General features: G+C 37.8%; 1 protein-coding gene and 1 long non-coding RNA gene across 3 annotated transcripts in view; one reads left to right on the top strand and one right to left on the bottom strand.

Annotated features, from left to right (window-relative positions):
- Positions 1-11,371, top strand: part of MBP (myelin basic protein) — a 117,606-nt gene extending 106,235 nt beyond the window's left edge. The window contains exons 5-9 of the mRNA XM_072852850.1: positions 6,335-6,442; positions 6,942-6,977; positions 7,558-7,590; positions 8,571-8,696; positions 11,262-11,371. Of these exons, the coding sequence (XP_072708951.1) occupies positions 6,335-6,442; positions 6,942-6,977; positions 7,558-7,590; positions 8,571-8,696; positions 11,262-11,318 (360 nt within the window). The 3' untranslated portion in view covers positions 11,319-11,371. The remainder of the gene's footprint in view (positions 1-6,334; positions 6,443-6,941; positions 6,978-7,557; positions 7,591-8,570; positions 8,697-11,261) is intronic.
- Positions 464-14,755, bottom strand: LOC140647804 (uncharacterized). Of its 2 annotated transcripts, none has more exons than XR_012040962.1 (3): positions 11,226-14,755; positions 8,909-8,987; positions 464-616 (listed from the first exon to the last, which is right to left on the bottom strand). It is a non-coding gene; the product is annotated as an uncharacterized lncRNA (long non-coding RNA). The 2 variants fall into 2 exon arrangements; XR_012040961.1 differs by lacking the exon at positions 464-616 and adding an exon at positions 6,153-6,599.
- Between the last annotated feature and the right edge of the window lie 318 nt (positions 14,756-15,073).

Raw genomic sequence — 15,073 nt, 5'->3', positions numbered from 1 at the left:
ATTTCAACAAGGCTTAATCTATGTCATCGATACCAACTTGATAAAACAGCACAGAGGACAATACTGAATATGCACCACTGTCCAAGCAGATAAAGAACCTCTATCATGAAGAATATTTGAATAAAATGGTTAATGCTAGGCAGAAAAATGCTTCAGAAAAGCAAAGGTAAATTCAAACATCGGGTTTTGCCCCTTGAAACCATTTGTCAAGTGTCACAACAACAGACTAAATTGCACATGGAGAAAAACCCAGAAGGTACGATGGCACCGGTCTCTCACTCAGGACCCATCATAAACCAGAACTACTATCCTGAACAACTCTCCTGATTCTTCCTTTTTTCCCCAGTAATTCTTTCCTCTCACCTTCTAATTTGTTAACCCTAATTGTCAAGGCACTAAGGAGTAAGAGGGTTATGGAGAAATGTGGTTCTGGATTGTCGATTAGCACCTACCTCTCTTGATGGTCAGCGTTTGCCATTGTTTCCTCCTTCATGCCATCTTTCTTCTCATCGTCCTTGGGTTTCTTACTTTTCAGTCAGCTCTAGTCTTTCCTCCCGTGTTTTTTATTCCCATCTTTCTGCTAAGAATTCTTCCTCTTTCTGTTCATCACCTATTTCTAGACAAAGATTAAATAAATGATCTCAGCACAACACTGGAAGGCAGAATCTCCTGCAGGGTCTCCTGGACTCTACATCTCTCTTCCTACCAATTCTCCTCCGTAACATTGAGCAAGTAATTTCATTTCTGTCTTAATTTCCACCTTAGTAAGAATTAACAGTACCGTTACAAGGATGTGTGGTTCAGCCTTTCTAAAGTGATTAGAAAAGCCTGCTGAATTAGCTAATTAATTATAATGTCACCGTCAGCCCAGCACGTGGGGAAGATGTCGGCGTTCCCATCGCTTTTTGTAACAGATCAGTAAGTTGTGAACAGCCTGGAACAAACACCATCACGAAGAGCAAAGCGGTACTTGGGTTGTACATGAATGAAAACGGAAGCAACGACACCAGTATAACATAGCTCTGGTTTAGCAGGGCGCGTTTACAGCAGGTATGTTACTACTCGAATAAGCATGGAGAAAAACATCCTCGCATTACATGTGCTATATATTCTATCGCTGCTTGATGAGATGCTGGGTAACAGCAGGGGAAGGCTCTGACCCGGTGTCAGCTGTGCCCAGGAACACAAAAGCCCCACATACAAAGCACCTCTGAATCCCAAGATGAAGCAATTTCTGTATACAGGCGCCTGTCAGATTTCCCATGATTGCTCTAGTCAAACTGTATAGAATAAATTTCCTCTTGTTTAAAAGAAAAAAAAAAAAAAGTGTATATATTCACTGAAAGGATGCATCTCAGTTCTTGTTTGGAATACTGTTTTGAAATGGTACTAACTACAGAAATTCAACCCTGGGTAGGAATTTCCTTATACTTAGAGAGAGTTTGGATTCAGAGTCCATTTCAAGCACTAACACAAAATTAGCTGAGTGGCTTTACAGATTGCCTGTTGCTCTTCCCACAAACCAGCACGAACAGCATTCATCACTTAATGCTTAAAAGCTAATGTTTACTCTACCAGTACAGTTGCAAATTTCCTAGTGGGGGTTAAGCATTACACCCTGTAGGCTGTGGAAGCTTTTGGTTTTCTAAGGCAATCTAAATGTACTTTTCATACCTATATGAATTTGAAATTTGTAGATTATGTATGATGTCTTTTAAATTCATGCACAGCGACTCATTAGGTATCTTGTGAAGACAACCCATTGGAAACCATGAAACCCACTGAGTCCCTGAAAATGTCCATTGTTTTTCATTCTTACTAGTGCCAAAAATGCTTACTTGCTTTGATTACATTTTAAATCTGCTATTTCCATACTTCATATGTATTTGGGTTTTGCCATTACAGAAACGGTATATGATGGTCTTTAGCTTTTCCTTTCACATCCTGAAGTAGGCAACAAAACTGCGTAATGATACTAAAAGGAATTGGAAAAACTATAAATTCAGTACTCCAAGCCAAAAATTTGTTAATACTATTATTTTCACTAATGCATCTCATCTCTGATTGGGACTTAGAGCTTTAGGTTTATATTAAGGTCTGTATACAATCCTTAGTTAGAGGCAATCATCTTGTGGAGGATGAGAGCTTATAATATACATTTTAAAATCCCCCTTACTTATTACGAGTCACATAATCTAACATATCATGTTGACACCCAGCAAAGTCAGATATGTATTTCATGGGATCTTACAATATCACTAAAAAAATGTCTGCAACTGCTTAACCACATTTTTTACATTTCTGCATCAAATTTGAAAACAAAAATCAAGTAGGAGATGTAGAATATGTAACTTGCAATTAAAATGCCAAGAGACTTGGTTAGGTCTGGCTCTCAGAACACCGAAGAGCATATACTCAGGTATCTTCACCTCAATTGGAAATGTAATCATCTTGCACAGAACCCAAAACGGAGCTCATACTGAATGACGTATGGATTCTTGTTACTGTGTTAGAGAAATGGTGATTTTTTTTCCAACAGCTCTTTCAAAATATTAATACAGGTTGTGCCAGTAAATTTATTTAGTTCGATGTAAAAGTACACGGCTAACACAGGGAATTCAATGCCGATGTATAGCTACTGTTAAGACTTAAAATACCTGTCTGTTTTCTTTGCACTACACTGAAACTCACTCTCTTTTTTTGTCTTAGTGGTTGAAATACATAAGGTAGGTGGCACAGTGAAATAACGCTGTTGTCCTGTGCATCCCCAGAAGGAGCTGCAAAGCATTCCAATACTGAATCCCTCCCTGAGTATTTTACATACATTTTAAAGTGTGTTCTTACTGACATTATTAATCCTGAAAGCTATTAATTTCACAGTGAAGTTGCAAACTGCATCCATGTCATCAGATCTCCCAGATACTGCTTAAACTTCCAGTAGTGGCAAACATTTTCTAATAATTAAGATTATTCAGATTAAGGGATCTTGCCTTTTTGGCTTTTTTTGAATGTACGGCAGAGTCGACTTAAGGATCCTTTATTAAGGTCAAACAAAAAGTTAACTGGGAACAGTGAAAACCGGAGTGTTCTCCTCTGTCCTATTTTTTTGAAAGAAAGACTGCTCACGACTACAAACTATTCAGTTACCCTAGAAGCTGTAATTTTTTAAAATTTTTTTTTAAGGGCACAGAGGCACCTCTGTTTTCAAATTCACAAACAGTATCCAAGGGCTCTGAATTCAAGATTATACTTTGCGAGAACATTTCATAATATATAGATGTGGAAGCCAAGCTTGCTTTTTATTGGCAGCGCTCCCAAGACTGAAATTCATGACAACGTTGCAAGAGGTGCGGGGAGAGCTCGCTGCAGCGGCCGGGCGAGAGAGACCCGTAACACAAAGACACAAGTAAATGTCACCCACTCCTAAAACATGGTTGCTCTGCTGTATTCCTATTAGGTTTTAAGGTTAATGCTTTTTTTTCCCCAAGCGCTTAAAGCATATTTAAAGATAAATGGTGGTCTTCTGAACCCGTCAGTGAACGTGCAGTGACTAGATGAGCTCATTCAGAAAAGTCCAGTGTCACTGGACCACCTCAGCAGCCCATCCTAGCAGGATAAACCAGATTTGTTTTCTCTTTCATTCAGCAAAGCATTGCCTGAATCCATTCAAATCTAACTTTTAACACCTATAGATATCAGTTATTACTCTTCTGAGGGGAACGATTTCCATAAATCATTAATGTGAGCAACCTCAGAAAAAACCCACAGGATTTCGCCCCCTGCCCCTCGGAGTCCAAAAATTGACAGAACAAACTACAGGTGGAAGAGCAATTCTAACAATAAACTAAAGGGAAACACGTAATCAACTGCCACAAATTGAGGATAATATGGAAGACTCTGACCGCAGATGAAGCTTGCTGATGATAATATGAAAGGAAAGCACTTTATTTGTAACGCTGGGAAAACCACGGTATTAAACTTACACAGAACCATCATTAAAAATGGCTTCAGACTTGCTACTACCCGACAAGCTTTAAAAGGGGACCCAGTCAAAGACTGTGCTGACATTTGGCACCACAGACAGAAGAAAGTTTGTATGTACTACACAATAACCTTTGCAATAAGCCAAATTATTAGCCCCTAATAATTGATCAGAACGCTAAAGTCAGGAAACTCAACCTCATCTAAACTGTAAAAACCTATTATCCCACCTTTTCTGGGGTAACTGCCTGGAGGGAAGCCATAGCCCGCTGCAGGCTACGTGCAATCAAACCTGATTTTGAAGTTTTCTGCTTCACGTACTGCAATAGGTTTGCAGTTAGGTAGCAACCAGTTCCTGCTGCTGAAGATGGACACTCAGATCTGCAACACCACGGTATTTATCACGGTATTCATCCCAAAGACAAGGCAGTCAGCCGGTTCCAGAGGCAAAGCAATGCTTCATGTGAACAGATTAAAAAGACAAAACACATGGCTGAAGTAACTTGTTCTAAACGTGTCGATGCCTTACTGGCTCCCTCTTCCTAATCACGGCAGCAGAGGATATTCTGGCAACACTGGAACTAGTGACAAAGTAGAACCTGCTGCAGAAGCATAAGCAGGACTGACTGCCTGACCCTACAGAAATCTTGCAGATCCAATGAAATTCAGAAATTCCTGTTTTTTAAACAGTCAATCTCTACATATCATCGGCATGCAAAAAATGATGTTGATAAATACTGGCTGAACTTCTCTGCATTGGCTAATTTTTTATCCTAAGGAAACTCATCTTCTAAACAATACACCTGAATTTCACTTCTCCTCAGAATTACGTATTAAAAGGCCACTCACGAAGATGGATATTTCATCTCATTTTGCATGATCCAACATAAAATTAAATCTATTTCATTCACATAAGATCACAAGATCTGACACCATTCACTTAAAAATAACACTTCCATGTAGCAGCTTTGAGCAGTAACACCAGATGGTTTCATGGCACCTTTTATTCAAGTCTTAGAACATGTAAATCTCTGCGCAGCCATTTTCAGTAGTAATAGCTTGAGGCAGTCAGGGTCATTCTGGAAGCTACTAATATCAGATTTCACTCGAAGTGCAAAAAGACTCTTCAAACCTTTGAAAGTCTGTGCTACAGATATTAACTTATTTGTCAAAAATCACCAAACCACTCATGAGTCAGGAGTCCTGCTCCGACCATCAGACTAAGCTTTTTCCCTGCCAAGCTGATAAATGTTTGCCTATATGTGATGAAAGCAAAGTATTTTAAATAACTATTCATACTGTTCTACAGTCAAATGTTCATTCAGTTTGTGCTACTAGGGAAGTGCTTATGTGAGCTAATGTCTCACTATGGATTTCTATTTCATCTTTAGAAGCCAATGAAAAATTTTAGTATCCACATGATGCTTATAACGTCATTGTATTTACAGGGAATCCATTACACTAAGAGAACCATTGCGGCACTGTTATTTTCATTCTCTCCTACCTCCTCTGTTCCCCATTGAACATACTTCAGATGTGTTGCACTGAACATGAAGCCTTGTGCCTCTACATTTGCAATGGTGGGCAGATGTCTGTAACTGGGTCAGTCGTATGTAACAGTTCTTTTTCAAACTTTGCCATACTGCATCCACATAGCAGGAACTACACCGAATTTTTGACACTATTTTCACTGCAACAGATGCATCACGCTCTAAGTGCCAGTCAAGGTATTCACTCTTCACAATGTGTTATTTTTGTTATTTATTTTACCTTCGCTTCCTGGACTTCCTTCTATATTGCTCAGGAAGCCCTACTAAAAATAGAAAGTATCATCAGTCTCATTTGATTCCCTCATTCTAAAAAACCTGTTGCTCTTGCAGTTCATCAGCGTTATGTAGTCTTTGGGAACCGACACATGATACACAATCCATTCCTGCTCTCGCATGGAGAATGGCCCAACATCATTTTAACATCATCAATTTCCAGTTTCATTTCTAAAATTACATTCTACAATCCTACTTATGAAAGAAGGAAAATTACAAGGTTTCTGTTATCAGAACTTCCCAATAACAGGTTTAATTCCACCCTGGGCTGTAATGTTAAAAACATGTACACTCATATATATATATATATATATATATATATATATGCACAACATACGTCCATATACATACTCTGTATTTGCAATTGCATTAAAAAATGGTTCCTTCACAGCACTGATGCAATCTCTGTAGATTTCCAAGGCATTTTTCTCCTTTTTTCATTCCTGGTGAAAATGACTCTTCTCTTCATACAGTCGCTGATTATCTTTCCTTCCCAGCTGACTTGACAATGTGCCTATTCTGCTTTTCAGGATATACATGCAGCCAGGGCTAGCCACCACGTAGGGTCCATCCCGCAGAGATCTCAGCATGGCCGGCCTGGTGATGACAACCCTGTAGTCCACTTCTTCAAGAATATTGTAAGTCTCCTCTCTTCTTGTTATGCACTAAAATGAACTATTTTCTTTAGGATCCATCAGTAACCAAATACTGGCCATGAGCCATTATTTTGAGCCTCGTGAATTGTACTGTGCCTTTGAGCTCATCACGCCATTCAAATACAAAAATAATTTTTACCTGGAAACACAGACAATACTGAAATGCTACAAAAAAAGTGGGTGAACCCTCCGTTCGCATAGTCAAATTTCAACAACCACCATTACAATTATAGAGCTTCACCATTTACAGCTTTTGTCCTTGTGTCTTCAGCATTGGCTGTGTTAAGGAATGTTTTCTTTTTTAAAATAGACAAAAATCCGGTGTGTTCTAGGCAAAGCCTGAGACAGCAGAGGAGCTTCTCAGTGCAATTACTTAGATAGCACTTAATCCTACTAACTCATAGATAATATACAAAAGGCTTGATGATTGCCTACATTTATTTGTGCCTCAGTGTTACAACTGTTTTGTGTTGGTTTTTAGGTCTCACCCCGTACACCTCCCCCAATGCAAGCAAAGGTAAGCGTTTTCAGGGGCCCAAGCAATGTCCAAGATCTTTTGTGGGCTAATTTATACCAATTCAACTGCTAGCCTGATTCATTTTCTTTAATGGCACTAAGTAAAAATCTGGAGTTATCACTGGGAATATTTAAAGCAAGGGACTAAGAAAAGCCATGGTTCTCTTCCTCATGCACTTCCTGACTTGCTGCATGACAAATTAAAGCCACTCGCAAGGATTTTTATATTCAGTTTATGTTGTGATTGCTTTACGTAATAAACTAATAACAGGTAATGCTGTCAAACAAGCCTCACCCACCAGGAACTGTCCTTACATTTACGAAGCTCAGCTGGCTTCTAAAGTACGCAATACTGACAAACCATGGCTAGTGGTCAGTTCTTGTAATGATAATGAAGACTTTTGCCTTTTTTGTTTCATGGAACGACTGCACACAGATTGTTGTTTTCAACTCCTGCCTCATTATCTGGCCAGTATTTCATTATTTTTACGGCATTTTCATGTTCTTCCGTGTATGGTGCACCCAGATGCTATGTTCCATAGTGATCATCATGTCATTGTTTCTATTTCTTGCATGTACAGGGAAGAGGATTATCCCTCACCAGATTTAGCTGGGTAGGTGATGAATGTGCTTCCAATAACAGCCATTTTATTTACCAGGCCAAAGCATATCTTGCTCCATTGCCTCAAGCTGCTGCAGCAACGTGATAATTTTGTTTTGTCTCAATTTTGCTATTTTGCTTTTCCTGTTCCACTTTCCTCCCTCCGCCCACAGCACTTTAAGATGGTAATTTTGTTGCTTGCTCTTATCCAGCAACTTGACAGCCTTGCAGTGATAATTTCTTTTGCTTTAGCACGAAGGGAGCAAAATCCACTGCATGGCAAAGCTCTCTTCCCTTAAAGACTCCTGGAAGACTCATCTGCTGCATTTTCTTTTCCTGGGAAGGACAAAAATGGGTGGGGGGGCTGGGATAAGGTGGGCGCTTGTTCCGCAGTTCCAATTGCTCTTATACAGTGAAGTCGGCAAAACTAACACTGTCACTAATTCAAATATTTTGCCCACCTTTCCTTGCAATCCCTTTCAGTAAGAAGTGATCTGCCCAGACAGTTATTAGCCAAGTTCTTCCCACAGTTATCTCGCAACTAATTAAATTCTACTTCTCTACCGCAGGTTTGATTTTATGACATGGACATGTAAATTACTTGCATTTTAAGACAAAATATTAAAGCCTTCAAGCCACTAAGCATTTCTTTCACTATCAGAACACAAATTAGTTGACGTGTTTGGCACCTTAGAACTCCTGAAATTGAAACATTTTAAGTTTTGTCATGCAGGTTAACCTTCTGAGTATCCACTTTTTTATTATCAATTCCTCTTTTACAGATTGGTGCTTCCCTCAGATTTGAGTATATTCAGATAATTTCCTAACATTTTCCTTCATCTTTGTTTATTACGTAAAAGATTATTTTATTCCAACACCTCTAAATTTCTCATTTGAGTATTACATTTCAGTGATCACAAAGAAAGATTACAATGTGCATAGGATAATTTGAATGCGCTAATTTGCAATTTATATCAAAATCTTTCTTTGCAGGGTGGTGAAGGACACAAGCCAGGATACGGAGGAAGCGGAAAATTCTATGAGCATAAATCTGCTCACAAGGGACATAAGGGATCCTATCATGAGGGCCAGGGCACTCTTTCCAAAATTTTTAAACTGGTAAAGTACAATTGAACTTACTCTAAGTACAAAAAAATTGAGCCCAGGAAAAAGAGAAGCCAAACCTCTCCAGAACCTGCCATGTTTGAAACAACCACATTTCCTTAAAGCTTCTGAAGGAACTAGATTTGCATGGATAAACCAAAAGGTTATCTCATGGCCTAGTAACTACTTACATGATAGGAAACAAAGGTAAAAATAGTGTCAGTTACCATCAGGAAAGAAGGTAAGTCCACAAAGTCCCACAAAACCCGCACCAGGATCTGTGTTGTTACTCAACTCACAAATGACCTGGAACACAGAAGATGAATGAGGTGACACAGCTTGCTGCTGCTGCCACTAAATTATTTAGAATAGTGAAAGTGAAAGCAAACCGATAAGCTGCAGAATGGTAGTACAGGGCAGTGTTGGGTACATATTTGGTTGAGATGCAATAACAACTTGAACAGTCCCTCCTTGCTCCACGTGGGAGACCTCCTACAATACGTCAGTACCATAAGTTGCGACACCACATAGCCAGGCAAATTAGAAAACTGTGTCACATGAAAAATAAACATTTGGTCAGATTATCTTTAATCTGGTTCAGTTCGCCATTCCGAGTCACCGCACAGCCCCACCAACACAGCTAATAAACAAAAACAGAACAGGAAAAAAAGCCAGTCGTGAGGATTTTTCACATTCTATGTCAGGAAAAAGACATGAGAAAAGCACATAATATGCACTGGCAGCTACTTTAACAAGACTGTATTTTTTCCTCAAAAGGTAGCGAGTGAAGCATTCACAAGTAACAAATCATCTAGTATACTATTCGCACATGAAGAATGCAATCAGCAGTAATCTTAACTTCAAGACAGAAGGTCTGAGATACCATTAGCAGAGCTGATCATCTCAAACTCTTATTCTCCAACAGGAGACGTAACAGCACCATTGCCTGTAGCAAAAATACATTTGTATCTCTTACGTGGTTTAGGGTATGTATCTTTCATTGTAGAGCTGTTTTTCAAACACATGCAGCACCAAGTGACAGCTTGCAAACTCCAAGGAGGTAGTAAGAATTCTTATGTTGCAATTTAAGAAAAGGAATGAGCTCTTCAGAGGCGCAGGTAAAAATCAAACATTTACCTTTTAAGTCTAATATCACACTGTGCACTTGTAGCTTTTCAGTGGAGTTCAGATACATCAACAATACCATGGCTATATACTGACATTATTTGTAAAATTTCTTTTGAACATCTGAAAATACCTGATAATAATCTCTCCCAAAATTTAATTCTCTTTTTTACATAACCATCACAACTATTTTAGCTTGGATTTGTATCTATCTGATGATATACCTATACCGGTTCTTCTTTTTAGATAGCCTTTTCCAAGCCATTATAATGTTTGGAACTCGTATCAGAGTTTTACTCAGGCCCATTTGATTTAGACCCATTGTTTATAGCAGCAGGCATTAAATAAAAAGTTATCTTTTACAATAAAAAAGTTATCCATTGTTTAAGATAACTTTGGAAGAAAAAAAGCCAATTACCTAATGGATTACACTAAATTTTCCTTGAAATAGTTTAGTAAAACTAAGGAGGGAGCACTCAAAGATGAGAAGAATATAAGCAAACAAAATCCCAAAGTACACATATGCTTAATTTTTTTGAAGTAAACAGTTCAGTTGTCAACTGATTACCGTAAAAATCACCACACTATCTCACATTTGTGGTCATAAGTGTATTGTTCAAGATTTGCCTAGAAAGTTGCTGAAGCTACGGGAAAAGATACCCAGTTAGCCTAATCTTAAGTTCCAAAAATGAAATGCCAAAATTTCAGCTTGGATCATCTTTGCTATAAAACTGCTGTAAGGCTTTTCTCAATTGCAGATTTATGAATTGTCACAAGGTTTTTTTTCCTAGTTTGATGTTTTCTTATTATTCGTAAAAACTGGCCAGGTTTCAGCCCTTTATCTTTTCTTTGTTTTCTCCTCTATTTGCATCTGAGCTTTCCATACAAAACTGATGTTGATATAATCACATTAACAATTTAACCTAATAAATATTACAGAATAAAATTATTACATTTCAGTTCTTTCAGATGTGAGACTAGTACAACTTGTGTGCAAGGTTTAGAGTTTTTGGTTTTGGTGTTTGGGTTTTTTTGGTTTGGTTTGGTTTTTTGTTGTTGTTGTTTGGGGGTTTTTTTGTTTTTTTTTTTTAAGTATACATACGGTTCAGGGGTAGCCATAAAAAAGAAAATTTCCAAGATGTCCAAGTAAATAAATTGCTTTCATTAGGAAGGCCAGAATAAGAACATGCACCTACAAATAATTCATGAGACTGTCTAGCCCTGTATGAGAGATTTAATGAGAGTAAATCAATCCTATGTGAAAATATATGAAAAGCAATAATCTCTTTGAAGTGAACATTCCAGTAATATTTAGCAATATACTAGAGGCCACTGCAAGCCATTTTCATTAGATAATATTTAAATTTTCTCATACTACGGATTGATGTTCTTCAATTTATAGCCCCAAATATACAGTACCTTTTAATTAACTTAACTCTATTCTTCCCTCCACAGGGAGGCTCTGGGTCCCGACCTGGATCGCGGTCTGGTTCACCAGTTGCTAGGCGCTGAAGCTCTAAGATGCCATCCAAGGATCATGTACTCTGCTTCATAATGTAACTGCCTTAAAATTAATAACAACTGCAACAATTACCTAGATAGATGCAATCCATTACTTAATGCCAATTAGGTTCTGCATGCAGTAGGTTATACAAACTTCTATTGGCAATCCCTGACCAACAGTTGAATGAAAGGAACACAAAAAGTAGCTTTACTAGATGTTTTCCTTATTTTATGTGAAGTAACAAGATCTCTGACTTTACTCATTCTTCTTCAGGATGCCCTAACTGTATGCTGGACTTCATTATTTCTCCCAAGCACCTAATTTGAGCTCAAGTCTTCTGGTTTCATTTTAGTGAACATCAGAATTACAAATAAAGAGCTAATGTCTTGGATACTGAGCACTGCTGTTAATGAATTTCTGAGACACTGCTGTTAAAAAAAAAAAAAGCCACCATGTGCAGAAGCTGTAAGGACTGTTTATCCAAATACTTTTTTTGATTTGGTTTTTTTTGGTTGATGTTTTGTTTTGTTTTAATCTTCCTTCTCTCACTCACAGAATAATTTATTTTTATAACAGGATTAGGCAGTCATGGAAAGGTTTACCAAACATTGGGAGTTCAAGGTATGTGAAGTGTGGGAGGGGGCAGATGTTGTAGAATCAATACGATGCGGAGCAATAGTAATAAGGAAATTCTTTCTATACCATGAATCGCTCATCGCATCTAAACCATTAGAATTAAGAGCAGATGAGGGAGAGAAAGAGGATTTCAAATTTGAGTTAGACTAATGTTAAGAAACAAGGGATATTCCCAGAGAAGAAACATCTAAGATTGCACAAGTGACCACTGGACGTCACTGGTGCTCCACACAAACTCTGCTGCAACAGCATTAACTTTGCAGTACAATAAGTAAGTAAATAAATATATAAACAAATAAGTCTAATTTCTGAAAGAGAGCCCTTCAGTACTGGCATCTCAGATAGTCCTGCACATCTTGCGTTACAATTTCAAATCTTTCTCTTGGTATTGCAGCAGTGTTATATTTGGTCAGCTCATCTTTTGCCTGAGTAACACCTGGATGCCTATGACGGGCAGTGCACCAAAGCAAACTCATAGTAAACTACTGTGAACATTTAACTGTTGTACTGTAGTTGCCTTATAGAAATAAATTATAGCTGAGTTAGATTTAGATATTAATTGTTCACAAATTACTAAAAACGAATGTGTGGTGATGGTATTTCCAAACACACTTAGGGAAATAAAAGGCTCTTCTGAATTGCACTGTTTTATTACTTAAACTTACCATTTCTTCAAGCTGTCATCTAAGTGTCTGATTAATTATTTTGTTGTTGGTTTTTTGGTTTGGTTTTTTTTTTTTTTTTTTAGTTTTAGCCTACGCATTGTAGACTACAGTTAATGCTTCCCAGGTTGAAACTGCATTCCTAATAAGTGCCCAGTAAATGTTACCTATAAATATGTATGTTAATTGCATTTCACATCTAAATCTATTGTAGGTTTAAATCAGTGTCTATTAATATGAAGCAATGAAAGATGAGAGGATAGAAAGTACATAGAGACTAAAGAAAACAAAGCCACCAAAATTATTAAGCATACACACACGTATTACATCTTCTATTACCTACATTGGTTGCTATGTGGATTTTTCTATTGTAGCTTCATTCAGATGCATACTCTGCAACGTAATAGTTGATTTAATTTGAATACGTATTGTTCTTATAGGAACACAGCTTTTAAAAATATTCATCGTTGAAATAAAGTAATCAACTTGAAATGAAACTTGGGCCAGTTTTGTCTTTTATAACAGAGAAGAGTGTATATATAAAGTTCTGTGGGTTTTTTCCACAATTCATGAATAATGTTCAGATACCAGAAAATGACACTTTGGGACCCAGGACCAGGTTGCCCACGCACAGGCTTCTAGTGACATTGCTGGTGACCTAGCATGGCCCACAAGGCTGACAATATGACACGGGATTTATGGGAGGCCAGTGTCTCTGGAGTGGCAGCTAAAGGCCAGGGGGATATTGCAAGGCATAAAATGTCTATGTACAGGCAATAAAATCCCACCCTTCATAAACAAGTACAGCACCAAGTATCTTCTTTGAACAGGGTATGTAAAAATCAAGTTGTTTTTTAAAGCAGCCTTCAAAAATGGGAAAGAATATTTAAGGTAAAAAAAAATATTTATAAATACTGCACTGTATTCAATTCCAAAATACTTCACTGTAGAACTACAGAACTTATCCAAAGCTCCTTCCTTGCCTTCATCACTCTGCTTTCCCCTCAGTCATCTTTTCCAGAGGCTGGAAGTGGCTTTTTTTGGATTTACTTCCTACAGAAGAAAAGATACAGTACTTTAAAGCATTATTTTACCAACACAAGTCTCTTGAAAGAGATTAAAAATTAGACTGAAATTTAGTCTTTTAATTACTTACTAATTGTTTTGCTCAAAAACAGCAGTTTAAATGGCTATTTGACTTGTAAGCAAAGTATTTTTCCTGAAATAAGAACGGACAACCAGTACTAAGAGTGTGTCATTTCTTGTACTGAAGGAATGGACATAAACCAAAAGAAATACTTGAGCAGACACAAGCCAAAAGGCCTGAGGCTAGCGTAAGCCTACTATTGTATCAAACCAAAAAGAACAGAGGCATTCCTAAGAACTCTTCACTTACCCACTATACAATCTGACTCTTCAAACAGGCCTTAGAACAAGAGTTCTTTCTGCTTCCTAAAAAAACCACATCTACTTCAACACTGCTTTTGAAAATACAAACATATTGGTTACAGTGTCTGTATTTGTACTGAGCAACAACATATACACTGCTTTGAAAACCCCCGACTCAATCTTACCAAGGAACCTGGGCTATGAAAACCTCTATGTCAGGATACTCAAGAGTGAATTTTGAAGTTCATGGGGGAGGAGGATGCAGGGAAGCAAATCGAATACCATGTTACAAAAGAGTTTTTTAAAAGTCTATTTACCTTAACTGACAGGACTCCAAGTGCTGGAGGAGTAGCAAACTGAATTCAGGAAAAATGTCAGCTGACTTCATAACTCATACTGCTTATTTAACACTTCCAAGACTTACAACACACACTCATTGCCTCTAATCAAGACATAACACTTTGAGAAGTGACCATTTAAAAACAGCATCTTTTTACTCATGAGATGTACTTTTAGCACATGCTCACTGAGTATCAACCACTACCAGTTTTTACGTGCTGGCAAGGCAATCACAGATAGAGCAGACTGAATGCTTTCAAGCATTCAGGAATCACGTTCCCATTATGAAGGATGGATTTGCATCTGGATGTGACCAGCTGTAAAACACCTTCTGTCAAACTGGACTTGGCAACCTCTGGAAAGTGTCATCCCCTGTGCAGCAAATCAACTCCAACAAACTTTGCTGTGCATTTATACAGCATTCTCTGAAAGAACAAGGAAAAGGTTTTATACATAGTACATGCAACACAGCACTTTTTACTGTATTATTACTACAGATAAACAGTGCGCTATGCCATGGGGCCAGCATGCCGTCAGACAACTGTAAAATATAATCTCTTTCTTAAACAGCTGAAACACTAATAAGCTGTCTGGAAGGAAAGGCACTCCTGGAAGAACTTCACATACATTCTTTACATATAATATTGAGACATGCACTTCTGGTAAACAGAGTTTTTAGAGTTTCCTAGAATCCAGAATCAAATGCTTAAAAAATACACGAAACAGAATTTGGAAAA

The sequence above is a fragment of the Ciconia boyciana genome, chromosome 2 (assembly GCF_034638445.1).
Source record: "Ciconia boyciana chromosome 2, ASM3463844v1, whole genome shotgun sequence".
NCBI lineage: Eukaryota > Metazoa > Chordata > Aves > Ciconiiformes > Ciconiidae > Ciconia > Ciconia boyciana.
The sequence above is the reverse complement of the archived record's forward strand: the minus strand, read 5'-3'. Positions and strand labels throughout refer to the sequence as shown.